The sequence below is a fragment of the Cygnus olor genome, chromosome 5 (assembly GCF_009769625.2).
Source record: "Cygnus olor isolate bCygOlo1 chromosome 5, bCygOlo1.pri.v2, whole genome shotgun sequence".
Classification (NCBI taxonomy): Eukaryota; Metazoa; Chordata; class Aves; order Anseriformes; family Anatidae; genus Cygnus; species Cygnus olor.
This window is the reverse complement of record NC_049173.1, coordinates 3,828,304-3,856,274: the sequence shown is the minus strand read 5'-3', so window position 1 is coordinate 3,856,274 and position 27,971 is coordinate 3,828,304. Positions and strand designations below refer to the sequence as shown.

Genomic DNA, 27,971 nt, shown 5'->3' with positions numbered 1-27,971 from the left:
CAGGTGAACAACTTGCCTCGCTGTCAGCTCTGCTAATGCTCAGCCTGCCTGGGGGTTTTATGCCTGGCTTCTTCGCCCCGACACTCCGTGTATATTTACGAGAGGATTTTGTGCTCGGCTCAGAGGAAACCCTCCTAAGGACAGTTGGATTGGAAAGGAGTCTGGGAGGCCAGTGGGCGATTCATCATCCCTATGACTTATCCCTCCCCCAGAGTTTCTCTAAAGTTTCCTGTCAGAGCTCATGCGCCCTGAGGAAAAGTGCTTTTTCTTTCTTCATAACTTCACTCCTTTGTAGCTACTTGTGCAGGTGTCCTGAGGCCTCGGAGAAAGTGGTGCTGTGCCTGGATTGGTCTCTTCTTAGCTCCACTCTGCCACGTGGAGACACTCGCACAGGTGATGGGAGAATGAAGATCTCTGGGCCCTAAACCTGCTAACCCTGAGCAGTCACCTGGGGGCAGGTTCAGGGCTGGCCGGGATTTGTGCCTGGGGATGGAGCCTGCACGCTGATGCTTGGTGCTTGCAGCCCCACAGGGACCAGCTGGATTAAACCATGAAGGGGGCACGTTTTCCTTCTGCTGCCCTGCTGTGGGTAGTAACTGCCAGCCCAAGGACAGTAGCAAGCACTTGGAGGGCAGAAACTCGCAGACGAGGAGAGGAAGGTACAAGAAAACCGGACAATCAAAGGCACAAGGAGTTTTTGGCCTGGCAGCATCAGCCCTCTACCTGGAAGAGTGCTGGGCTGCGAAGTGGGAATAATCCAGGCTCTTGTCTCTGTGTGAAGGCAAATGCCTCTTCACTTCTGGCAGGTTTTGTCTGCAGACACTGGCTTGAGTACCCCGTAATTACATCTTCGTGTTTTTTAATATAGTAACACGGAGCCGGGCTTGTGGTAGAGAGCCAAGCGATGCCTTTGGGCCGTGAGGACTATAAATATCCTAAGGGATCATTTTATTTGGTTATGGAAGGAAGAAGCTCTTTCTTCAGCAGTTGCTGTACAAACACAGCTTTGGAGCAAATAAAGAAGGGTTCTTATTTCTATACGTTAGGGAGATACCCGTGGATCCAGCAAAAACGCCCGAAAGACAAAAATGCCTTGAATTACATTTCTCTACAGAAGGCCTTCACACACTGTCAAGCTGTCCAAATTATAGCTTTGTTTTCATTTCAGTTGTGGCAATTATTGTACTTTTGTTAAAAATACCATTCTGTGTCAATTTTAAGCTCTTGGTAGCAAGGACCGGCTTAAAATAACCGCATGTGCAGTGCCAGGCACAATAGGCCTCGGCTGTGCTGGAGGCCTCGAGGCACAACTGCCGTACCCGCAGCCAGGGCCTGCTTTGTGTAACGAGATGCAGCTCCTCCGGCCGAGATCCTGGCACTACGAACCTTGAAAGCCACGATTCCTCCTCACCCTCCGCAGATGGCTCCCTGGCTCAGTGGTGTGAGCAGTGTTGGATAGTGCCCAGGCTGCCCCTTACCCAGCGTGGCCCTTGGCTTTCCACTTTAGCTCTGCTTTGGGGTAAAGTTCCTGTGCCCTGGCATGGGGGCATGCTGGTTCTGCCACGAGCAGTTTGTGGAACTTGAACGCGGCTTTTCCGACCATAAAGGAAGATGCTTGGAGGGATTACAAAGGTTTTTTGGGCATCTGCAGAGGTTATGAACCGGAGAGAGCTTCCTTGGACCAGGATGCCTGGTGTGTCTAGGAATTTGTTAGTACATGTGATAAACATATAACCAGATACAGTGGAACCATCCTCCTTTTTGTGGATACTAAATGCAACCAAAGTGTACTCTGACCCTGATAACCCATCAGGTGAGGAGCATTTCCTGCAGCCTTCCTCCTTTCCCGTTGGAGAACGTTTTCTCCTGCACATGCTGCAGTTCTTCGCGTCAGAGTGCCCGACCCAGAGGTTTCATTCACGGCGTGTGTGCAAACCGCTGCGTTTCCACAGGGAAGGTGCTGCTCGTACAATGGCATTGTTACAGACAGCCTATGGCTGCACGATTGACCTCAATTAATGGCGCTGCCAGATCGGTCCTAATATTTTTTTTTCAGATAGCCACAGCAGTGCGATCAATCTGATCGTGTGTACGTTTCGATGCGGCACATTGACAGCAGCGGCGTCAATCACGAAGGACAACGGCGGATGAAACAGCAGGGCGCTCCCTCTGTCGTGATGGGGCAGTGACTGGAAAAAGCTCCCATTGTTTCCACGGCCATATCGACCGCGGCCTGCACAAGGCCCTCTTGATTAAGCGAACTGGCAGCGGAACAGCAAGTTCTTGTTAACCATACATGCCAAAAGGCCCTAACACAAACAATCCCCATTATAAATTAGGCCTTTTACAAACAATATTTCAAGAAACTACTTGTCCGTTTTCCATGCCATTATGCATTTTTAGGATGATTACATGTTTCTGCTGGATAATGGCCTTTTGCCAAGGGCAAAATGGGGTTTCAATAGGACTCATTATGAAGTGAAAAGTTTTTCTATTCCTACCCCCTGGAAGGAAAAAGCCACTCACAGATAAAGCTTGTGATATAATTACGTTGCTTTAGATAACCAGCGACATTACTTCCCAAATGATAAGCACTTGTTTTTATCCTTTCTTAATCTCTTGTAGTCTTTTAATAGGAAGTGGTGGCTGCTGTGAAGGCCACTTGATCATTTGGGTCTGAGCAGAGTGCGAGGCTGCCCTGCTGATAAAAGTCAGGACAGCTTCAGCCATCAGGATCACTAGTAGGGCAGAAAGTGGTGTCTGCAGGGGCAGGCTGTGCCAGGCAGCTTTTCAGTGCACTGCTAAGTGATTACGTGCCACTGCAAACCTTTCCCTTCTCCTGGTTTGTTATAAAGAGCTACATCCTGACTCTCTCTTGAATTAAGACCTGTTGTTTGTATCTGTGAGGGAACGTCAAATGCTGGGCTTTCAAAACCGGGATGTCAGGGTTTGGTCCTGCAGTGGGCTGAGGGACCACAGTAGGGGTCAAACTCTTGGATGCTGGTGCAGAGTTCAGCGGTGGCTGCTCTCATGGAGCAGTTACACAGCAGCTTTATGACCAGGGTCCTGGCAAAGGCAGAAGTTTCCTTGGGGGGAAAAAAAAAAAGTGGCTTATAGCCTGATATGGGCTCAGTTTCCAGTCTCGGACTCCATGGTTTTGATCAGTTGCTCACTGCTGTGGTTTCCCATTTCAAAAATGGGAATGGAAATGATTCCTTCCTTTTGGCCAACTCTTAGGATTGTAGGATCTTAAAGACTCTCTCATCTGTACAGAATATCAAAGTCAACAGGCTTTCTCCGTCCTAGCTGAGCTATTGAGATGTTACTGTACCAGAAATGTGTGTCTCTGATCTATGGCTCATGTGCCCAACTTTGCTGATAAAGATGCCCATCATTCTCCATTACATGCTTCCCCCATCGTTACTGCAGGAATTCCATCAGAAGGGCAAAAAGTAACTTGCTATGAGAACAAAAGCCACGATTCATGGAAATTCATTTTGAGGTGGCAAAAGCAATTTATGATACCCATGCAGCAATTACAGTCAAGTTGCCAATTCCAGGATTTTATTACTGTTATTGGGAAGATGAGCCATTTACGCTTTTATGGTTGGAGGTCTCAAGATACTTTAGGAACACTACTTAGAGCTCTTTGCACTCCTGGAAGGGAGGAAGGTTTTATTGTGCAGGATCAGCTCACGTTCAGTAGAAGGGGAGCAGGGAGGTAAGCCCCTTGCCTGTGTGACAGTGAAAAGGCTGTTGTGACAGCCAAGGAGCTGGGGGACTCCCCTTGGCTCCGTTGCCTGATTCATCCCCTTTGGCTTACTGAAGGAGCCCCAGTTAGCTCTGGCTCCCTACAGCTCAGGCTCTAGGCTCCCTTGGAAGAGCAGGAACAAGGCACCTCCAGGTGGGAACTCAACTTCCTGAACATCCACTCTTCCACTCACTAAAAGCAGTTTTTGAGGTCCCTAACTGAGCGCTGCTGCTGAGTTCCTAAAGTTAGGTGAGGCGAAGCTGTGAGGAGCCAGCAGAGCTGAGGGCAGGGGTGGCTCTGGGGAAGGCAGCTCCTGTCCAAGCTGAACGTAGTTTGTGTAAGACGTGCAGGAGTGGGAAAGGAAAAAGGGGTCCTGGGATTCAGGTAGTGAGATGCATCCCTGCTGCAGCCACCGTGGCCTTGTACGAGGTGGATCCTTTTATCAGCCTTATGTCTGGAAGCACTAAAGGCATGTCTGACTTTTACTGGGTACTCCTCTGAGCTCTGTCTCTGTTGCTGGTGAGCTCAGTGCTCCACACTGTGTTAATCAGAAATGCGGTAAAATGCAAAGTACTTTGAAATATCATGCCATGGAAGTGCAGTATTTTTGACCTGCGGTGATGTCCTCTCTGTTTCCTGCTCAAGAGGGGAATAATTCTGTCTGCTTACACCTCAGAGGACACAGAGACATGAAAAGCTCATGTGGAATTAGGGTGTTGGGTCAGAGAAAAAGAGGAAAATGATAGTTTGGGGGGTGGGCATATAGAGAAGAACACTACCTGAGCAATTCTTGTGCTCTGTGCATTACTGGAGAAAAGGGAATGAGTAGGTCTGGATTGTGCACCCAAGCAGACAAGGGAGTTGAAAGCTGGTTGTGGGAAGTCAGCTTTTATTCTATTTTACAAAATAAGCATGTTTTATATAATATATATATATAGAAATATGTTTATGCATATTATATAAATATGTTTATGTTAAAAATATAAATTTATGCATATATAGGATAATAGAGATAAAAACATGCGTAAGTATAAAGAAACATACGGCCAGTGGGGACCCTTTGGATTATGAAAGACCGTTCTCTCCTTGTGTAGGCGAAGACAGACAGCACCAGCTCTGGGTCACAGGGCTGGGGCGGTGTGAACATGGCCAGACCCACCCAGGCGTGGCAGCTCCTGCCTCCTCTTGCTGGCAGATTGAAGCTCTGAGCGCCAGCGGTGGCAGGTGAGTCAGGGTAAGGTAAGGAGCCAAGGGCGTGCCAGTGCCGTAGGCGTTGCCACAGCCTTGCGCAGCCAAGTCACGTAACCCTGCTCCTAGGTTTGCCAAGCTCCACCTGGAAGGGCCGTAGAGCTCCCAGAGGAAGGAATCTGCGGGCCTGGCTAAGAGCTGTAATGCACGGGGTTGGCAGATCACACTTTTAGAAAGTCCTGATAAAGCAGCCATGCTCGCAGAGCTCCGTGAAAGGCTGTTAAACCCATTAGTCAGTAGGCATCTAATTACCTCTTTTCGCCTAGGACTCAGCTGACCTCTAATAAACAATATTTGTGTTCAGAATAATGGGGCACGAATTGAAATAAGAGCCGAAAAAGTCTAATGGCCTAAGGGCACGCAGGAAGGCTGTGGCAGCAACCTGCCTTGCCATCAGCCCTAAGCCATTCCTTGCTGCGAGGGTCACGCTTCAGCCCGAGTGCTTGTGCTCCATGTACCAGCCTGCATTCGTGAGGACGAGTGAAAAGGAGGAAATCCTTTCGCAGTCCTGGGAACTGGGGACTCCGCTGCCTGCCCTGGAGATGGTGGAAAGACTCATTGTCTTCGGCGAACTTGGCGTGGAGCCGCTGTGAGGCTCTCCTGCAGAGCCCGTGGGGAAACTGCAGGCCAGAGGGAGGGCCTGTAGCTGGAAAATGCACTGAGATAATGGGAAACGAGGAAAGAGGAGAAGTGCCACTGCCTGGGCAGAGAACAGCCCTTACTGTTCTACCAGCTGCCCCTTGGGTATTGCAGCCGCACGCTTCTGACTCAGGCTCTGTCCAGCTCCGCCGAACAAAGCGAGCCACGTAGAAACCCCGACCCTGAACTTGGGGAGGAGGGGGGGACCCTTTTGGCAAGGGAAGAAGGAAGGGTGTCCAAAAAGACACTCCAGAAACTCGGGTATGAGATGTGACACTGAAACTGGAAAGCTCGGGGTACTGTCTCCTTGTTAGTCTTCTGAGCCAGATGGTAGAAAGAAAAGGATATTATTAGAAAAATAAGCTTTTCTGGGGAAGAGGGCAAGAAAAACTGAATAGAAAACAGATTGCTTCAAGGCATTTGAATTCTCTGCCCATTTTTGGTGGCAAAATTACCTAAAGGATGTTGACAAGCTAGGAAAAGCTTAGGCAACCAAACAAATAATAAACCCTGATAACCAGCCACCTCCCCTAAGACCCCGCGTGCCTCGTGAATGGGAATTCCAGTGAAAATCACCACGTTTCCAAACTACTGGTTTTAGTGCTAATCTTCTGGAGCTGCTTTTAAACAAGGTCTGCTGCAGCTTATGTAGCCAGCTGAGCAGATGATGTGAATAAAAGAAATGAGCCACAGATCAAAAAAGTCGACATGGTTTGGCTTTTAATTTTACCTCTTCGTCTTTTACCCAGATGTGGCTGTGGGTAGGTATCAGCCAAGAAATTGCAGGTGGCATGGTTATCTTGCTATTTACTGTGCGATGATGCTGCTACCAGCTATTCAATAATAGGAAATGACTAATGATGTGGTGGAAATTATGAACCAGGATTAATAAAACTTGAAAAGGAACAGTCTGGTCTGTTTGATCCTCTGAAGAGGAAGTCTGTCTGTGTACGAGTCTTTTCCCTGAGGTGATGTTCTTATTAGTCTGATCTGAGTAGGGAGCAACAGGAACGGAGTTTGGAAGTGGCTTAAAAAGAAGACAGTAAAAGAGGACATGAAGTATTGTTGAAAAACATCCCTGGGTGACAGGCTCCTTTCTAATGCCGCCTTGCAGGAGGGTGCTGGTAAGTCACAGGAAGGCAGCTCGAGCCTGCATGTCACTTGCAAGTGAAAAGGAATTTCTTGGAGAGCTGCATCTGACTCAGGTCAGATTTTGCTGCTCTTTCTCCTGCCAAATCCTCCTCGAGTCGTTTTGCTTGACGAGGGACTGCAGTGCCCGGCTGCTTCAGTGCTGCTCAGCCTCATGAGCAGGAGGTGCCGCCTCCGAGTGCCATGGCAGCGCCCTGGGTAATGCTTGGAGGAGAACTGGAGCCTGGCACGAGGCTGTGGCAGGTGCCATGATTTGAAAGCAGATAAGGATGCTTAAAAAAAGGAGTTTTCCCCCCATCCTATCCCCCAGGGTCCGATGGCCTTGTAGCAGGGCTGCCAGGGCTGTCTGCAAGCCAGCAGCTGACCGGGCAATGTGGCAATGCAGGAGGACAGCGGGGCTGGGTAAGTTGTAATACGGAGGATAACAGGGAGCTCTTGCACGGAGGCTGGGGAAGCTGGCCTTCTCTAAGCCCCCTCCCATTTCCCAGAAAGGAGCCTTGAGGTTTCTCTCTGTTGTCCCCCATGGAGCGGGAGGTTTTGTTTCCTAGGTGGTGAGGCACTGGTGAGCTCTTCTGCTCTTCCTGAGGCAGGTCAGGGTGGCAGCACTTGGTCTCTTCGCAGAGAGCTGAAGTCGGTTCAGTAGGGTTCTGAGTAATGGTGCTGAGCGGCCTGTAACGTCTGATAATACATGAAGGAAATGTCCTCTGGGTCCTCCCGAAATAGAGTGTGCTGTGTGTTAGAGATTACAGGGATCTGAGTTCAGCGTGATCCTGTCTAGGCCCATGTTTCTGCCAAAAATGGTGCCAGAATTGGTTACCTTGAATCCTCACATTTTCTGTTTTTTTCTTCAGTAGTTCCTTTCTTTATCCCCTCCTTTTCTTTGCCACTGTTTGAATGTGTTTGTTTGGTGTGAGGGAATGTGTTTGTTTGGCGTGAGGGAAACACGGCAAAACGGCCACTAGCCTGGCACGTGAAAATGTGATCAAAGCTGGTGGCTCTCACTTAAACCTGCTGATCTCTGGGTTGTGCTGGGCCAAACTGGGGAGAGGAGGGGAGCCAGGAGGAGTGGGAGAGAAGAATGAGGAGGGAGGACCTGTCTGCCGTCCCCTTGCCCCAAGGGCAGCTCTTGCTGTGGTACAGAGCGGTGCTGAAGCATGGCCCAAGGCACTGGCCTGCACTGGCAAAGACAGCAATGATTTTGTATTTATTTTTTTGTGACACTGTGGGCACGTGGAGCTTTAACCTCACGGTAGTCTCCAAGTTCATCAAGTCCTTTAAGTTAGTGGAAATCAGTTGGATCTGCTCTGGGCACATTTATAGCAGCTGAAGTTCTGACTTAGCCTCATCTGGCTCAGCAGCCCGGACAGAGCGTCTGTCACCTGCTCCTTTGAGCTCAGGCCTTTTGAAGGAACGAACATTTGGTTGCGTTTCAGGGTGCGTGGGGAGGACAAGGTGGCCACCAGATTTTGGTGGTCAGGGTTTGCAGCTCAGGCAAATGGACACACGGTCAGTAGTGTCGGTGTGAGCTGGAGCCCCCGAGGGGTGTAATTCCCTGGGTAGTGGGGCAGTTTGTGAGAGGCTGTGCACCCCTCCTCTCCCATCTCTTCCGCTGTCTCCTAGTTCTTTCCCTTTTGCCAACTTTCTTTTTCTCCCTCCTCCTCTGGTTTCCTCTTACTCTTTCAAATAATTTATGTTTTAAAGTGAAGCTCAGCTATGCGACTGGTTTTATATTTATAAATTGTATTAGGCTGACCCTCTCCTTACCTCTGAGCTGGTATTTTTAAAAGCCCCATTGTTTCCCACTGCTTTCGAAGGTTAAAAGTCCAATCTCATTACAAATGCAGTGCATATGTTGTTTAGTGTTGTATCAGTGTGTTACCCAAAACCCCACAGCCAATCGTAACGGTGATGGGCTGTGTCTCACGTCATCGTGCGGGTGGGCTGGAGGCACCGATGTGTTTTTAAAGACATTAAATCCCGGTCCCGGCTTTGTAATATCTAAGGATCTTCCTTTTGTCTTTCTGGTATCATAAAGCATTTTCACTCTCTGCTTGGGCAATACAAAGAAACACTCAGTGCTTGAAATCCCGTAATCAGCTTTGATCATGCTGCTTTTGGGAAAGTAAGGACAGATGACTTTGTCTTGGTGGAATGTTCCTCCCTGCAAATGCTTTTGAAGTTCTTTTTCTTATTATTTCCCTCTTGATTTAAACCAACCTACAAGATTTCTGTCTCTGTTGTCTTATTCATAAGCTATGCACCAAGTTCCTCTTTTTCTTAGCTCTTTTGCCAAATTTGCCTGTAAGATTTTCTTGACACCAAGTTCTGTACCTCCTAAGGCAAACAGAAACCTGCCAAATAATTTGATCAAATTGCATTTACAGTGTTACACATATGTTTTTCTAATTCATCAATAGGAGTTCCTAATGCTGAATTCTTCATCACCTGAAGACTTTTTCTGTTCAGGATGGATGTGGTCCTCTCATGCTTACGTGACACTTTTATCTATGCAAGCATATTCAAAATATACTGTAAATGGTCCCCCAAAAGAAAGTGAATGATGAGTCCTTGATCGATTTGGACAAGTCGCTGCTTAGTGTAAGCCATAAAGAATGACTATAATGTCCTGACAACATTGTGAACATTTGGCTACAGGAGATCAAGCTCAAAGACTGTGTGGGTGACTCTTAGCCCTAAAGGTAAGGTGAGGCATCGTTTTTTATTTGGTAACAACAGTAATAACATCTTTATGTTACTCCTTCATCCACAAAGGCTGCCTTAGCTCAGCAGTGGTTCCCTCCCTTTGTCCTGTCCATAGAACAGAAGTTTTTGCAGCACAGTGTCCACTCTTTGCAGAAACAGATGCTCAAGCTATTTGTTTTTCTTCTTTTTGCTCTAAGTTAGATGAATATAATGTTCTCTTGTGTTGTAAAAGATTGTTTTTGTATCTCACAGTCACGTTTCAGTATCAGCAAATATTTTAGATATGAGTTAAGAGAGGTACCCCACTGACAGAAGAAGGCTGGCTGAGCTTGTAGTATCACATTGTAAATTCCCTCTTCTGCTATGAAAATGTAATAAAATACGTGGCACGGCAGATTTACAGTGACAATGCTGCTGCTGTGTTAAGGCAACTATTTTATCTCTTTGTTTTAAAGCAGCTTTTACTGTATTACACACGAGTACTTCCTCCAAGAAACAATGCCTACAAGCTTCGGATTAATATAAATATGATCTCATGGTGACTCTTCATTAACTTGTTACACCATTATCTTCCTGCTGCTAATAAATTTTAGGAGCTAAATTTACATGCAAATGTTTTATTTCAAGTATCATTATTCTTAGCTTATCGTGAGCCTGGTAGTGCCCCCACCCAGTTACATCATCCTTGGAAAAATTTAGTTCAATATGTCTTTTATAGTCTTACTGCACTATTATATTTGCAAGGCTGACCACACATGTGTAATGAGCTTCCCAGCGAGCTACAGCCCCGTCCTGCTGGGTGATGCAGGTTGGCAGGGTCTTGCTCGCCTGAAGGGCTTTACTAGCACAGGTTGATTCTCTGTAGGGTGGTGGGAGCATGCATGGGGCAGAGACACGCAGGTCTGTAGGTAACGTGGCCCTTGTCCCCAGGTAAATCGCTTCACTTCTTGTTTTTTCTGTCTCTAATAGGTGTCTCTGGCTGTGTGTTTGCAGAGTGCCTTGTCCGGGTGTATCAGTGCTTACCTTCTCTGTTCCTTTTTTGTTGTTGGGTTCTGACTTGAAACAGGAAGGTTGAGATGACAGCCTTTAATATTAATCAAACTTTAAGGCCTTTTCCCTCTCCCACTGTTAGATCGTCAACGGAGGAGTCAGAGCTTGTCTGATGGTGCTGCTGATCCCCATTCAGCAACGCATTTAAGCATCTGTTTATGGCTGTTACAGTCCTGTGGCCATTCATCCCGCAAACTGCAGGTAGGTGTTACTGTAGGAGCGAGAAGGAAAGAAGAGAGATATTACTCCTGATTCTACCTGTGTATTATTGAACAAATAAAACTGTACGTATTCTGGGCTGCTTACCCAAACATTCCTGCAGATCATAAACTTTTAGAAGGCAGGTGGGGTCAGCAGCTGTCATTTTCTTTTTGTAAATTACCTTGACGCTAGAGAACCTTTGCCAGGGATCTATAGGCTAGACAGATAGATAGATACTGCCGCGCTAGGTGCTAGCTACTGTGGTTTGGTTTCGTTTTGTGATTAAACAGCATAACAACATCTCTTATGGGAGGTTTAATGCAAAATTCTACATGCAATTAATTAGTAATAGTTAATAGCACAAGTAGGTAGGTGAGAACTTCACTGCTGAATCTGGGAGCAGGAAGGTTTAGTTGTGATGCTGTTGCTGTTTTCATACTTAGGGAGTGTGAATATATTTCGTCCAGATCATTTTTTCCATGGACTAAAAAGATCTTTTGAATTTTCTGTAGCATGCTCATTGGATATAGAAAAGGTAACTCGCTGTACATTTTTCTGACTCTTCTGTTGTTAAGAAAATAAAACACATTTTAAGGAATCTCTTCTGTTGCTCTAATTACTAAGGGAATCATAGAATGGCTTGGGAAGAAACCTTAAAGATCATCTAGTTCCAGTCCCCTGCCATGGGCATGGATGCCACCTACTATTTCAGGTTGCCCAAGGAATATCCCGTGATTCTTATGATTGACTTTAATTTGTATTTACATCAATGTCTCAGTATAATGTCAGTAATAAAATTTAGGAGGCTTATCGCTCCATGCTTCACAAAGATGCAGGGAAATGAGCTGATCTCATGGATCTTGTTTTTAAGTGCTCACCAGGAATTTTTGCTTCTTTGTCCAAAGTGTACTTAGGAACTGTCCAACTGCTCCCTCTCCATGCCTCTAGCTTCATGATACAGCTGGGCTGTCAACGCCTAGATAACTCCCAAAGACTAGAAGATTGCTAAAGCCAAGCAAGCCATATCTTGCTACTTTTCTACTCTGCCGTTGAGCTGGCTGAAGAAGACTTTTTGGAAGAAGAGCAAAGGAGTCTGTACTAGTAACCTCAGAGGCTGCGATCCCTATAATTCTTAGATAAAGAATCTCACATGTAGTCATGGGAAAAAAAGGCAGAGGAAACAGCAATTGGAAGAGAGAAAATTAGCTACACACATTAGAATTTTCAGAAATTCTTGTCAGATTAGAAATATGTGTTGCGTTGACAGGCTTGTGATCCTTCATCATTTTACATGTTTGGGAACCTTGCCACGAGGGGCGAAGGGGATCGTCATGGAATGATGGAAGAAGAAGATAAAAGCTGACATCAAAAGCTCTTGCCTGCTCGGGAGAACTTTCTACCCAGTAACACAGACAAGGCCTTGAGAAATGGAAACCCTGTCTCTTTCAGAATTGTGTCAAAACAGCTGTGAAAGCTTGCATTTCATTATTTACAAAACAATTTCTTTCTTGTTTTGATGTAAAAGAAAATTGGTATTTTCATTTCTTCAGTGGTTGGAGCATGTTGCTGTATCACTGAACCCCTCTGCTGCACAACTCAGAACGGGGGCACTCGCAGACACACACGGTGAAATAGCAGTCATTTGCTAAATCAGCAGATCAAAGGTCGTATAAACAGAAGACATCAATAACTGGGAGTCCTGGGGCAGGACTAAGTGTATGGAGATACTGCAACTACAACAGCTTCTACATCTCAGGTGTCTTCTTCCTAATAGTAGGAGACCAGTGGGAAGTAGTAGCTGTAGCAATGTGTCTGCAGGTTAGCAACAGCCTGCCTCTACATTTGAAGGAATTAGAGGAAGATGTAGAAGAATGGGAATGAAAATCAAGGAGTCAAAATGGCTCCCACTGTTACTCCAGGTCACCAGGAGAGGCTCAGCCAACCCCTGGGTTAGGATTAACATGTGCACCAACCCATATGGACAATTCCAGTCCATGAACTGTTTTTAGTATGGTCAGAAGGAAATTTAAGTATTGTATGCTAAGTCATCCGACATTTTTTCCCAAATAGCAGAATTTCCTTTCTTCTTCTGAAGAGCTTTGCATTTGCAGGGGAGCATGTTTACAGTGGATTCCCACATCAGAAGTAGTGACATCAGTGATTCCTCTTGCAATTTCCCATCGGTGCCCCAGGGACAGGGCTGGTCTTCCTTTGGTAGCACGCGCTGAGGTCTGGGGACAGCAGGTGCTGTGATACGCCGAAGTGCTCATGCTCTCCTGAGGCGTTAAAGCCAGGGTAAGTCGCAGGAGTCACTGCAGTGCTTAGCCTGTACGAGGCTCTGATAGCTCGTTATTTCTCTATATGTTAATTAACGTGTTGCCCCATGGTAGCAGAAAACAACGACTGCATCCCAGTAGCATTCGTAACGGAAGAAACCTTGCTGTTCTGTTCCAAACTAAGCAGAAATGGTGGTATTTGCAAATGTGCAGCCTACAGTTTATTTGTGTAGGTTATCTCCAGCTGTGGGTAATGTCTGTGGGCAGACAAGTGTGGATTCACTGTGGAGGGTGCAAATTAACTCATCCCTCCCTTTCAGGGTCTGCAGACAAGCTAAGGTTGCTTGAGCCAGAGCATGAGGTTATTCCCCTCTGAGCCTGCGGTCTCTGCAGCCCCAGGAGAAGCTCTGATCCACTCCCTCTTCTCCCTTGAGGCAGGAGCTGCGGGGAATCCTTGTTATCCCAAGAGGACCTGCTGGAAGCTCTGCGTACTGTTTCTTCTCCTGTATACTTAGTGCTGATGAGCCTACTACAGGTGATCTGGGGATGTGGATTATCTGAGGTTTTATTTCTAAGGGAGAGAGCTGTTGGCAAGTGGAAATAGTCTTTTGAGCAAGTCATGCTAAATATGACTTCTGTCCTTTTTGGGCTTGCCTTCATGTTCTGCATACAGTGACATGCTCTAACACACACTTCACATGACTCCTGGAAATTTACAAGCATTGTGAAAACAGATCAGCTTGCTTAGGATTTAAGAGAGGACTTGGTGAAGTTGTTTGACTACAAGTGGTTTAACAAGTAGTTAACTGGTTAAGGAAAATTTACCAGTTAGCTTGTCACTAGTCTTTTAGGTGTCTGATGAACATCAGCAACTGAGCTGATTGAAAAGTGATCATCTGATCTGGCTGCCAGCTGCTTATTTGCTCATCCAGTTACCGGTTAGATTTTCAGAGGGCCATCAGAAGTAATCAGTTTTCTGATCGCTCGGTCATGGCTTGGATGTATATGGAGATGAATCAGATGTTAGTAGCGTATTTTCAGACCCAATTTGTAGAAAACAGTGTATGTTCCCAGGCAAGGCCTCTCACAAGTTTATGACTCTTCCATGACTTTCCCAAGGAGACACCCCTCACCAGAGAGACGTTAAAGGTTTGTTGCAAAGGTGGTTGGAGCTGATCCGACTGAGGTCGCCTGGGTGGAAAATCAGTGTGCGTGTGTTTATGTATCCCCACACACCACGTGTTTCTCTTCCATGCAGTCAGGAAGCAGATTCGTCCTCCTTCCATGTCCATTCATCAGGTGTGACTCGAGGAAACATCTAACTGAGGTTGACGGAGGATTTGCCCAAGTAATGGCATCATTAATAGCACCCACGATGAAAGTGGAGTGTCACCCCCAGTGATCGTGTGGAGCACTGCACGATAGCTGGGATGTCTGTAAAATCTGTATGAAATTAACTACAGCTGCACAATAGGTGATTAAACTAGTTTTCTCATGCTGTAACTGAGTTAGCCCTCTTTAATACTCATTTAAGAATTCTTTCTCTTTTATAGGACTGTAATATGCATGAGTCCATTCCTTTCCACCCTTCCTATTACTAGTCTACAGCAATGTCCTGTTTAATACCCTACTTTTATTTTTATTACTTCTTGCAGTCGATCTCTCTTCAGCCTGTGTTGAGTCCTGGGAAGTTTAGCCAAGCAAGAGGGAACTTCTTGGTGGGGAAGGTAATGGAAAAGGAACAGAACCACACCAAATCTGTTAAACTAGTCCCACAGCATGAGTATCTTTCCCAGAGAAAGATTGGCACAGGGTGGATTCCCCTCGTTCCACTTCTGTCTTCATGCTTCTGAACCCGCCTACGTGGAGTCCATGTGGGAGAAGATTATGTCACTTCTTCAGTCTCCTCGGGTCCTTTGGTGGGATAGGAGCCTTCGTACTAAGTCTTTGTGGAGCTGGTCTGTGACCTACGTAAAGCCTGGGAAGTCTGAGGGCTTTCTTGCAGATGTGCTTGGGTCTGGAAACCGCTTCAGGAGCTCTGCTGGAAGGAGGGCGAGATAGCTCCATCCACTTTTGGTGAGGGGCTGGCGTAGTTTGGTTCAAGTCCCCTAGGCTATGGTGGCTGACAACTGAGAATCCATTTCCTACATAGTGAGAGATCTCCCAGGCTTCCTGTAAACAGGGGCCGTAACAAAACAGGTTTTCAAAGAAATCGGAGAAATCAAGAATCACCATTGCCAGCGTATATCGTTGGAGGCTCGTGGATTTGTCCCGCGGGAACAAGACCAGAGCACTTTGGGTTCACTTCCCATCGGCTGGCAGTCTGAGGTCCCGAGGAAGGGTTGTGCTTCTCTAATCTGATCAGCAAAACACAAGCCAGAGAATTTCACTGTGTGGTTCCTGGGTAGAGTTCAAAAGCCTGTGTGTCAGCCTGTCTACAGGAGGAAATGTCATGCCACTTCGACTTAAATACTTCAAAGGAGAAAGAACTTAGCCTATCCCATAGTGAATTGTTGCAATGGTTAACTGTCCTTGCTGCTAGAAGTGCCCCTTTTGCTTTTTAGCCTTTGGAATCCATCTTTTAAGATTTTCTTCACAATTTTGAGGATTTGAGACCTGTTTTAATTTTTAATGAGCCTGGCATTCTTCTATAGTAGTAAGCTGCTGGGACATGGGGCTACAAACAAACCATTTATAATGCAAGGCCGGCAATAAAAAGGATAGAGTTGGAAGGCCTGATACTGCCAAATTTCCCAGTCCTTCCAACAGGAGTGGATAACGACTGAGCCGTATTGTTTTTCCTAGCAGATGACCGAAGACAGCTTTCTGGAAGATGAACGCATCCGGATCAAAGGCACTCCTATCTAGTGAAATGAAACAGATTGAAATGCACTTATCCAGAAAATACTCTGCTAAGCTCCCCTCGGTCCCTACTGGGCCGGAGACGCCTCTCCCACCGACCTCTAATCCCAGCGGCTCGCTGCGTCTACGGGCCCCGTGTGTGCAGCGAGGAGCTCGCGGGAGCCCAGCCCTGGGCACGGGAGGTTGCAGGGCTGCTGGAAGGGGAGCGGCATTCCACGTCTGCCTCGGTCCACCCACGCAAACAGGAAGGGGGCCGTGCCAGATGATAAGTCCGACTTACCATCCAGGGTAGCTAGATGCCAGAGAGGCTTGTTTTCATTCCACGGGGTTTCTAATTAAGGGACATGCTTTAACTGTGTTTTCGATGGCTGAACATCCAAATGACAGTTTGATATGAGCAATTTGTCTGGCAGGCTAGATAAATTCATACCAAAGCTAAAGGATTTTCCGTTTTAAATGGGTGCACATCCTTAGCTGTGAATTGGATCAAACATTCCTGTAACTAAAGAATCCCCTTTATGTAACAATTTATCTTAACCTTAATTCTTTGCACTTTTAATGATCAAAGTCTATCTTCCTCCTGATTTGTCCCCAGTCACTGACTTTGCCAAGTGCTTGTTTTTTTTTTTTCTGAACTCTCATTCTCGTTCCAATTTGATGAATGAAGGGAAATGTGTATTCCCATTTCTGCTGTCCCACCCAGCCCTAATGAGCAGTAGCATTGTGTGAGTGCCTCCTGGGGGAATTGCTACCTGCATAGCTGCGGGGCTGGGCTGCTGCAGCGGGGTTTCTCTGGAAGCTTTAGTTTCTAGAGATGTGATCCATGCTCTTGAGAACAGGTACAGCGAGGGAAGGTGACGGTGTCTTTCTGTCTCGGGAAGCTAGGTGATAAGGCTGTTAGCTGCCATTTGTTTTTGCAGTTTTGGGAGTCCATCCAGCCATGCCAGGTGTTGCTTTGGTTAAGGCCACACCGCCTTTTATCGCAAACACAGAAAGATCAAAACCACGTTCTTGCTATCCACGACAAGCAGAGGTGACGTGGGCAGACGTTAAGTGGCTTTGTTCCTGTGTGAGCCCTGGTATTAAACGTTCCTGATAACTTTGCCAGGTTCAGCTAGCAAGACCTGGCTGTTTAGTGTAGGTTAATGAGGACTGTGAGCTTTGAAGGCTACGTGGCTGTATGTTCTCCCTTCTCCCCATCATCACATGACACCTTTCAAACTATGTCTGAGCGGAGAATACAGTTATTTTTGGTGCTGTTCCAGAAACTTATCAGGTGAAGTGCAATTAACAAATCAAGTGCCTTATAAATATCTGCCCAGAAGCAGCAGGTACTCCTTTGGTGACCGAGTACAAGAATTTCATTCAGAAGAATGGCACGCAGGAAGCTTCCCTTACATCACTTTGTCACTGAGTACATTTCTCTCACTTCCAGAGAGGTTTTATTTTTGCTATGCCATTAGAAATCTGCTTGGAGCTTGGCAAATCACAACGCTGAAAATCTCTGGATGTGCTCAGTGATGATCGGGCTGAAATCCTTGCAGGGTTTGCCTGCCCCAGATGTGCCTGCACGGGCAGCTGGGCCAGCCCCGGCACGTGGAGCTTGCTGGAGGGCCAATGAGAGCCAGAGCGCAGAGGTGGCTGCTTGGGGAGGGAGATGGAGCATGGTGCAGAGCTCCTTCCTCCTGTGCTTTTCTCTCCGGAATCATCAAACGCCAGCAAATGGAGAGGGAGGAATCCGTGGCTGAAATTCGGAGAGGACCAGAACTAATGGAAAGGATGGGGGAAAGAAAAGATGGGAGCGAGGGGTCTTCCAGGATTACATCTGAAGCAGTGGGGTGAGGAAGCTGAACAGGACGTGCAGAGAGATGGGGACTGATAAGCCAAGGGAGACCGAGAGTGGGTACAAGGAGCGAGGGAGGGAGACTGTTATAAGGCGAGAAGTGAGGTTAGTGTGGAACTGGGCACACATGTGAGTTGGCTGAGAGGACACCAGTGCTGGCATAAAAGCTACAGGTGTCTCTCAGGCCAGCTCAGCTTCACAGGGCTGTGCTGCAGGAGTCAGGCTTTGGGACAGCAATGGAAAGAGCTGTGCCCTTTCCTCTCCCGGCTGCAGCGAGACCTGCAGCCAGGGACACCCCATCCCACTATACGTGACTTCTTTACCACCTCTACTATCTATAATAGAGAATGCCTAAGCCTGGGGGAGAAAATAATAGGTTGAGCACAGAAAAAAGGCTTGCACATTGCTGCCTGCACTCCAAGGACTTCAGGCATGGGCCGTCCTCATCTGTGCGTTCTCTTAAGTGCGGAGTGATTGAATTTGCAACTGCACGAACAGTCGCTGAACGTAGGCTTGGTAAATAGTTCAGAGCAATGGGGAAGGTTTGCAGTGTCCAGAAGGGAACAGCTTTAGCAGATAACCAATTAGAGATAACAAGAGTGGAGAGCACAGGGCTGATACATCATGGCTGAAATACCCATGTTTATTAATAAAGCCAAGAGGGAAGGACTGTCTCTGTGTTCTTATTTTCTCTGTGTTGCATAGTCCCAGAAGACATCAAGGCTCCAGTGCCGGGCACTGAAGACTGCTGCAGGAAGATGGTATTTGCATTAGGAAGCTCGCAGTTCAAATAGACAAGGCAGACAGAGTGGGAGAGGAGCAGGAGCGCTGAGAGGTAAAGCAGGTGGCAATGGTTAGCAGCAAAGCTGACGGCTGGACTTCTGAATCCCAGTGCACGAATGGATCTGTTAAATTGCACTGCTGTTTGCACTCGTGCTGAAGCCAAAAGGAGGTCTGAGTAAATGCTCAAGGCTAAAAGCACTATGGGATGTCTGCCCCAGAAACCAGAATCCAAACCGGGTTGATTTTTTTTTGAAAGGAAAAAGCAAATGGATCAGTTCCTATTCCGACTGGTCCTGCTGCCACCGTCGCACACACTGAGCGCTCTGTTAGGAAAAGAGAAATCCCATTAAAATGAGGAGGGCTCCAGCCCAGAGCCCTGGGGGGAGATGCAGACATACTGAAAGCTGTTTATATTGGCTGAGAAGCACACAGGTTAACAGGAGTTTTAGGATTTACACAGGGCCTAGAAATGTCCTCGGCGCTTCGCACAACAAATAAAATAAGTTGTTAATTACTTCTTCCGAAGATTTATATAACGCAGCGTTAGTCCTACGCATGCAAAGCTAGGGCAGCAAGGACAGAAGCTTTGATGCCAGAACACGTGAAGGCAGTTAGAGCAGGGAACACACCAGCTTTGTGTTCTGCCTGCCCGGAGCAGCCCCTTGCTCCGAGGGCATCGATTTACCCAGTGTTTGTGCAGTCAAATTCCAGACTAGATTTAGCAGGAATTTATATGAGTCCTTTTGTATACAAATCTTGACTCTTCTTCCCTTCCATCACAAAAAGCTGAGAGTGCCATTACGCTCCAAGATCTGTTTCGAGGGTTTTGCTGGTCTTTGTAAAAAATGAAAGCTCCACAATTAATTCAAGTGCTTCGTTGCCTTTCGGCAGGGCAATGTTTGACTACCAGCAATAAAGCCATCAAGGGAGGCGAATCTGGGGAGTTATGTCACAGCTGAAAAAGAGTATGACAGCATATGTTTTAGTTGAGTTTATTTAGGACATCCTGCTGCTAAAATCAGCCTACAGAACGGTCAAATTTCATAAAAGTAACATTCAGACTATTTGTGCTCAATTAAACGTTTATTTAAAATTTCCCCTTGGTTTACTGATGTAAATGTATTGTTCATTTTTCACATACCAAGCACGGTTGTTTAGTCTCAAGGGAATTATTGTTACAAATTTAACAACTGTGACATATTAAAAAGCACATTTAAGGAAGAAATTAAGGGCTGAGAGGATGTGACCAAATGTTTCCATGGTGTTTTGCCAAAATGTCACTTAAATGCCAATGCGATTTTAATAGGAATCGCTCTTTCAGAGCTCGTCTTGCCCACCAAAAAACATAAAATAAATCTTGTCTGCATCGGTAGCAGCCTTACTTTCATTACCCTTGCCAGAAAATCATTTCCGAAGTTTTATTTTCATTTTGGAAGCTGCTTTTAACTGCGGGGCGATTACGGCGTTAGCGGTGCGTTACGCAGCTGATGGGCGAGGAGGAAGTCAATAGCTCGGAGCGGGGCTGCGAAAATGTTCAAATTAGATGCTTCGCAGAGGCACCTGCGTCCCTAATTAACAGCTAGCTCGTAATGTCAGGAACGGATTTTCAGGAAGTTCTTTGTTCTTTGAAAGTCAGGCCCCAAACCGGGCAATGAAAAATAGAAACCCGAAACATTGATGAATATTTCGGAGAAACTTGAGCCTAACGTCAAAGCAAATTGCGAAGGGTGCGCGTGCAAGTCTGGGAACCTGTGCCTGTGCTTATTTTTCTCTAATTTCGTTCGCCTTTTTAAAGTTATCAAAACAAGGTTTTCCAAGAAGCAGTTTCTCATGTACGATTTCGTACCATCAGAGAGCTTTCTGGGGAGGGTTGGAGTCATAGAAGGCATTCCTGGGAGATATAATTAGATCTATTTTAACCTCAAGTTTTCTAGGACTGTTTTTCTACCTGCGTGGACAACACCACCTGGAAAACATCTCAGTCCAAATGCTCCACGTGTGATTTTCTCCCGGCTGAGAAGCCAGAAGGCGGCGTGAACGGAGCTGCCACGAGCTTGGTCTCCTGATCCCCTTCTCGCTGTAGGGTCCCGGCTGCCCCAGTCTCAAAGGCACAAGGAGCAGGGCCGGCTGCCTTCTGCCTGGGGGCTGCAGCCCTGCAGGCTCGGCTGGCTGGGGCTGGTGGCCCGCGGCTGCACGCAGCCGGCCCAGGGCAGGGGTGTGGAGAGCCTGGCTGCTGCTGCTGAGTGATCTGGTGGGCAAGCTGGGGAACAAAGCTTTGTTTACTGTGCCTTGGGAACCTTACCCGGTTGGGGTAAGGTTCTCAATCACTTTGAGATTTTAAAGATGGCTTACGGTGGCAATGCTGAAGTGCAAACCAATGCCACCGCCTCTTCTCATATGCTAGGGCAGGTGTTGAGACACAGAGAAATATAAATGTGCACAATTCAGAAAGAAAGTGAATTATCCTAGTAATTAACACTGGTGACAGCATTCCACGATGCCAGGCTCGCTAGAAATCTGTACCTGTGGGGATCAATTAAAAGTCTGTTCCTCTTCATGAGTTTGAAAAATGATGCTCTTTTTTTTGCTTCTGTTTCCACGCAGGTGGGTAGCTCCACATGGCCACAGCTCGCACGTGCTGAGCACCACAGCATCCTGCGACCACGTCCCATGCAACGGCCTCCCTGGGAGAGGAGGGAGCAGCCCGCAGCGATGTTTGCCTCCCCACGAGCAGGACTGGGGGCTCTCACTTCCACGGCAGTGCGTGGCAGATACTGTTTATTTAATTCTCCTGCGAGGCAGTGGTAATGTACGTCCAGGAGAATATAATTGCTTTCCTCTTTGTCTTGAAGCTGTAAACTATTTTCAGTTGTATTAAAAAAACAGTGTAGGAACAAAACATGTTTGGGAATTATAATCGCCATTGCCTCAAGGTTTTCCTGATTTTTCTTCTCAGAAGAGCTTGGTCCTGCCACATGCAGGAATGTCTTCATCGCATCGTGTTGTGTATGGCAGCATGGGATCAGCTGGGGGACCACGGGGGAAAGGACTGCAGAGGCTGGTTTGGCTGTGGAAGGGACAGTGAGGCAGCAGCTCCTTCAGACAGTTCAAGGGCACACTTGTGATTTGGATGTGCTCAGCTAGCTGTACATCATTATGGAGCCATTAGGGCCGTGGCTTGGCAGCAGCTGTGACATTAAAATGTATAAGATGTTACCAAAGGAAGCACTTGGCAAAATTTTTTTGGCTTCCCTAGACATAAACAACAAATTTTCTCTACAATGGTAAGTTATGACTGGGGGTGAGTCACTAATATATTTAGAAGGATGTCCTCTCCAGAGGCCACAGCTGGCTAAATTAAGCCAAGACAGGGTAACCCTCGTGGTTGAGGGGCACAGTGGGGAATTCCCAGATGGCTTCCTAAAATCTGCCTGTTACACACTGCTGCCGTTCCACGTGAGAGCTCTGCAGGAGCTCTCTGAATCTGTGCAGGACAGACCCTCCAGTGCTAGAAATAGGTATGAGGAGGCATACTAGTGCAAGGTGTCTTAGTCTTGTAGCTTCCTGGTAGCTTCAGGGAGGTGCCCGTCGTGGAACTCAACTCCTGTGGCTATCTGGAGATAAAATGTAGTTTTTGTGTCTGAAAAGCCATTTCTGAAACTTTGATTTCAACTTTTGGGTTAACCTAGTGCTCAGGAGCTTTTATATCTTGCCCAGGCTATAAGATAAGTTCTTTATGTTACACCTTGCCTTCGACGAGAAAGTATGGCGAAGATGTAGTGTCGTGGTCAGTTCAGAAGAATCCACAGAAATGATCTGCAGCTTGGAGAAGTGTATCTTCATTCCTGGGTGATGTAGTAACAGCTTAGCTTGTACAGCTGATTTAACAAAAATATTTATTTCAGTGAAATTAATTCCAGCTCACTTTTAGTTTCTTCTTTTAGAATTTTTCCCCGTTCTTTCGTTTGGCTCTTGATGAGGTGAGAGTTGCAGTGATGGCATGTAGAGACTCTTGTTTGCAATAACATCGTTCTAACAATGCAGTCTTATGAGGAGGACCATAAGGCTGCATGTGGCCATATGCACTGCCACACCAACACCATGATGTCGAAATTCAAGTGGAAAGGACTTCACATCTGCCTGGTAATGTAACAAAGCAATATTAACATTTTCATAAAATGTTCTGAAAGCAGTTTGGTTTGGCTCGCCGTTCAGATACTCAAGCCAAAGAGACTGTCCTGAGAGTGGTGTAAGTATAGAAGCAATACAGAGCACTAAATGAGGTTGCAGGATGTGAAGTGCCATTTTGAGAAGGCAGTTAATGAGGCAGAGCTTTGTAAAATCCCTTGTTTTTCTGCCTGTGCCCACATACCTGAAAAAACGTAAGAATCCTCTGCACACAGTGCTGTACAGTTTGGGGACATTGTTTTCATCCTGATGCTCCCTAAGATCACAAGAAGCATGACCTTTACTTGATATTTTTTTCATGTTTATTTGATAATTTTCTCAATTATCCAAAGTTTAGAAATAGATGCTTGCCAAGTATTGCAAGATGGTCATTGTAATCACTGCAAGTGATTATAAAGAGTGAACTTAATTCATCTGTCCAACACAAAAAGACATCAGCGGGGATTTTTAACCCAGCAGCAGAAGAAATAACATGAACTGGTAGGTGGGAACCTCAAGGTGACCATTTCTGAACATCAAAACTTAAACAAATATCAACACTGAATAATGAAACGTTGCTGCATTCTACCCCTAACTCAGCCACAGCTGAGAGGGGTAAGAGCAGGAACCGGAGGTTGGAATCCCACTGCCGTTGGGACAGAGGTTGAATCAGAGTGGTTTTAACAATTCCTTCAACCCTAGATACTTTTTATTGCAGCTGGACTTGCCAGACTGAGCCTGTTGGGGTCCTGGGTAACTGTCTGTGTATGCCTGGACAGACTTTTATTTGCATGCTAGTTGGGAAATGGTTGTCGTTTGTATGTGTACTTTTATTTACATGTGAACAAGAGTATTTGTTCTTCATCAGCCTTTGTTCTCCTATTTTTAAAAGGCTTACTCATCCCCTCAAAGATTAGAATCAGCTCCATCTGATTTAGGTGACAGTTCTCACCCCATGAGCAGCAAGAAATTGAAATGAACTGTTCCTGGAATGAGCCGTTGTTGATCCAGGCTGTCCAACAAGTACTTGAATAACAAATATCTCTTACCAAACCAATGTTGGTTCATGAACAGAGAAAAAGAATGAAGTTCACTGGATTACTTGTTTGCGAAACATAGTTCAGCCCTTTCTTTGCCAAAGTCTAGCTGTCAGGAACTAGATCCTTAACTGCTATAAACCAACTCAACTCATTGACTTCAGTGGGGAGGTGACAGTTTACACTAAGTGATCATCCAGCCTCAAAAGTGCAGCAGGACAGCAGTGTGAAAAAAACAAATGAGGGGGAATGGTAGCAAAACATTTCAGGATAGCCAGAGAGATTCCTGGGATAAATTGCAGATACGGTCTGTTTTTTGCGAAGATAAGTTTTTTCATCTCTTATCTCCTCTTTCTCTTAGTGCTAGCAAAGATCAAATGTGAAGCAAAACTTGCAAGGAGGGGTAAGGTTAGCATGGGTGATGCAGCAGGGGGAATGGATTTAGGAACAAATCTCTTCCTCTTGTCAATTTTTTGCTCTCCTTTGTATCAGTTGGTGCGACAAGGATTGGGGTTGGTTCTCCAGCTAGAAAAAGTGCTGTGCTCATGTTGCTGGATCATCACGGCTACAGGAACACCATCTGATCAAACACATCAGATTTTCCACTGAAGTTGTGTTTATTGGCTTAGCAGTGCAACTGGCGTGAGTGTAGAAATCCCAGCAATTTCCAAGGTTTGAAACAGAATCAGTTGCTTGATCCTGTCCTCTCTCGTTCGGTCATGAGGCAGTTGTATAAGGAGGCATCGCGCCCAAAGAGGGAACACTGCGAAACAGTAAATTCTTCAGACCAGGTGAGCATTGTTGCAGTGTTCAGCATGGTATGGTGGTAAAGAATTTTAGTGATTTTTAACATTCATGTTTGTCTTTGGGTAATGATTATGTGGGATTTGTGCCTACTTGAACTCCAAGCAGGTTTGAAGTGAGCCAAGCTCAGGAGTTAGCTGCTGTATACGCTGATGCTACAGAGGTAGTGCTAAGTCAAGCAAACATATAAGGAAGATTAACTCATCTAAATGAAACAAGCCTAAGGAGTAAAGCAATAATAAAACGGATTGCCTTACATTGAAAATGGGTCTCTGGGTGTGTTGAGGTGTGAGGGTCTAAGAGGTGGACCCATGGTGACCTCTGGCTTCAGCTGGGCTGGAAAAGAATCTTAATGGCAAAGTTCCCCTCCTGTCAGAATGGCAAAAGCCATCCTTCCACACTAAGCAACTTTCTATTAATATTTTTGGAGCTAATTTGCTATCATTTAGCATGTTATATTCATGGCACTTGGAAAGAGGAATTAAATAAGGCACATAATTAAGGGTTATTAGCATTATTCATTACCAGTGTTGTAATGTTTAGAGGCCATTCTCGAGTTGCTTTTCCCTATAGCTTATACAAACACAGAAGAAAAGAGTTCTCCAAGATGTTTTAATTCAGGAACACTGTTAAAATAAATGCCCACCAAAATGTAAAGCAAGATCTCTTTTCTAATGAACTGACACTAGCTGCTTCTCAGGGTATGCCAATGACTGACCTTATTGCTTGCTTGCCATTCATGTTTCATGGATGAAAAAAATGCTGGTATGAGATTTCCAAATTACTTCTGCAGCAAGTAATGCCAGCAGAAGTGTTTTGAAAGAATTGATCTGTAAAATTGTCTAAATGCCAGGGCACACACTGCATACTCTAATAGCTGACGGGCTGGGGAATCTCAGTCTAACTGTAGGAGGCATTTCTAACACACTTTTGGGGAAGGTAACAAAAATCTGGAAGTTGACTGTGGGGTTTTAAACCACCTTAAAACGAGGTTAGTGAACAGCTTCTCCATTATCCTGTTACATGTCAGGAGTCCTTCCACATCTGTTACGGGGAATAGCCCAACTCCAACAAAGCCATAGTAGCTGAAGGTTTGGCCCACGAAGTATATCCAAAATACTGCAAATTCCTACAAAAAGGAATCCTTCGTCCCCATTAGCATTTCAACACACACTCACTACGGAGATCTCACTGGGGGTAAAGCATTAAAACCCTTTCAGAAGTGGTTTAGCTGGCTAATTAGACAATAAGCATAAACCTGGTGCATCCAGCTGTACAAATAAAACGTGACTTTAAAGTTTAATGTCCTGCGCACGGAGTAGTCGTGAACTTGGAGCCAGGATGGGCTGAGGGGAAGGTGGCTGCCTTACAGCTCGGTAGTGTCTGCAGGCCGAAACCTTTGGAGACCGAAAAGAGCGTTTATTTTGCGTGTAACTAAAAGGAACTAAGTACCAGTTACCGCAAATAGGGCGATCTTTATCTTCCTTTGTTGGCCTGCTTGGAGGGAAAAGAATCTGAAAAGACTGGCGCAGCCGCAGGCTCCGCAAAGAGGAGATCTCCCTCACATTGCTGACATGTCTCTCATTTTTTGGGTGCTGCCTTACTGCTGAAGGAAATTAACAGGTCATTTTAATGCCCTGGTCCGCCCTTGGCTCCTGGGTAGGTGTGATCAAGTAGCTAAACGCTTACAGAGCTGACATTGCTCCCCTCCACCTTAATGCATCTGTGTTTAAGGAAAATCGGGTTCCTCTCGGGCAGTTTTTTGACTTTGGCTATCTCGGAGCGGCACCTGTAAGCGCTCACTTTGAGAGATTGCTAATGTGCTAATTACCCAGGACCCAAAAATGCAAGCTGTAAACAAATGAGGGCTGTATTTATAATCAATCAATTTTATGACCTTCTGATGGCGATGATATCAGTGGAGTTTACATTGGGAGCCCTTGTACTCCCCCAGGGCAGCTGTGCCCGTATGTTTTAGTTGCAGTTCGAAGAAGATTTTGCTAATTCATTTTATAGGAGGTGTGCTTAAGAAAAATATTACCTTTCCTAAACAGCTGAGCCCGTTACCAAGTCTCATTTTTAAATAATGAAAACATGGGGACTGTCAGTACCTCGAGGCTGTATTGTCAGATACGGGCTGTTTTCAAAACAGCCACGGCAGAAAGTAATGACTTCAGAGCAAAATATTGTTCTCATTGGTATAAGTTGCTGTGAGACAAATCCCACACCCTCTGATGGCAATGGAAAGACTCCGGTTGACTTCAAAGAGGACTGGATCAGGCCCTAAAAGAAATGTTGCCATCGTAAACCACCACAAATGCTTTATGGTTCGTACGTTTTAAAACGTTCTGCTCGCTGGTGATCTTCTGTGCAGCCTACCTGGCTGCATGCAACTTGTGATTTTTGTGTTTGCTTTGCAATGACACAAGAATGCCCATAAAGTCTGATTTGTGAAGTGTCAAAATGATGTCCTGGAAAGCCACACAATGCCAAGGTATACAAGATGCCCTGTAATACCTCAGCATGAGGAAGGCCATCCAACTTCCCCGATGTTACTAAGTTCTCACAAAGAAAAACAATGCTGTTTAGCCATAGACAGATGTAGTAAAAACAGCTGGATTTTGTGCCCCAGTTCTTTTATTGGAATCCTTAGCTTTTCAATCTAAATTCAGATTAGAGTTTGAGGACAGGACTGTTTCCTACGTTTTCCAAAGCTTTGATTTGAGCAAGTTTTAAAAATGGGACAGGATGGGGACCTGTGTCCATGGTTATGAGCCCCTCGAGCTGGAAGCCCAGAGATATCTTTATTAGCTCCAGATCAGCAGCAGATGCAAGCCATTCAGCGAAAGCTCTTTCTCTCGGCATCGTACCCTGCTTTAAACATGGGTTATAAATGTGATTTTTTCCTTAGGGTTGTCAAGGACGTGGCTCTGCAGAGAGGATCAGAGCTCCGTTTCGTCCTGCGTCGTATCTCCTGTGAGCAGATGCCTCAGAAGACCACGCTGGAGCCCTGAGGCTGGATGATCGATGAAACCAGTCAACCAAAAGGTGCTCTGCAATGCTCCCCAGCTCCTACAAGTGAGTGCTTTGCTTATAGCTTGTGGAAAACTTTCCCTCCTTGAGGTCTCTGCTGGGTGGCAGCAGGAGCCAGGAGCCTGCCTGTGGGCTGGCATCTCCAGCTGGAGGGAGGGGGCCGTGCTGTCCCCTGCGGACACGCGACTTTCCTGGGCAGCGGAGGAGATGCAGCATGGAGCAGAGGGCTCCGAGAGCCCCTAGGACGGTGCTGCCCCCAGTTTAGAAAGCTGAGCTTTTGTGGCCTGTGGGGCAGACAGCTGGACTGCCATGGCAAAGACAGTGTCTGGCCTTTTTAAAAGAGAAACTCGCTAGATTTATGTGCGGGAATGGATGGATGCAGTCCTCCTGGAGCTGACGTGGCCTAATGAATGAGATGGGGAGTA

At 46.2% G+C, this 27,971-nt stretch overlaps 1 protein-coding gene across 11 annotated transcripts in view; it reads left to right on the top strand.

The window, feature by feature from the left end:
• Positions 1–27,971, top strand: part of LOC121070315 — a 131,488-nt gene that overhangs the window by 91,328 nt on the left and 12,189 nt on the right. For 2 of the 11 annotated variants that reach the window (XR_005820004.1, XR_005820000.1), the window contains 4 exons: positions 9,205–9,486; positions 10,623–10,741; positions 13,338–13,552; positions 21,110–27,591. Coding sequence is in view for 1 of the 11 variants with exons in the window: in XM_040557284.1 (XP_040413218.1) it covers positions 21,110–21,383 (274 nt within the window). In the remaining 10 variants the exon portion in view is untranslated. Of the gene's footprint in view, positions 1–9,204; positions 9,492–10,622; positions 10,742–12,852; positions 13,037–13,337; positions 13,553–14,275; positions 14,642–21,109; positions 27,592–27,971 lie in introns of those variants that run through there. The other 9 variants (XM_040557284.1, XM_040557283.1, XR_005820002.1 and 6 more) reach the window with 8 other exon arrangements.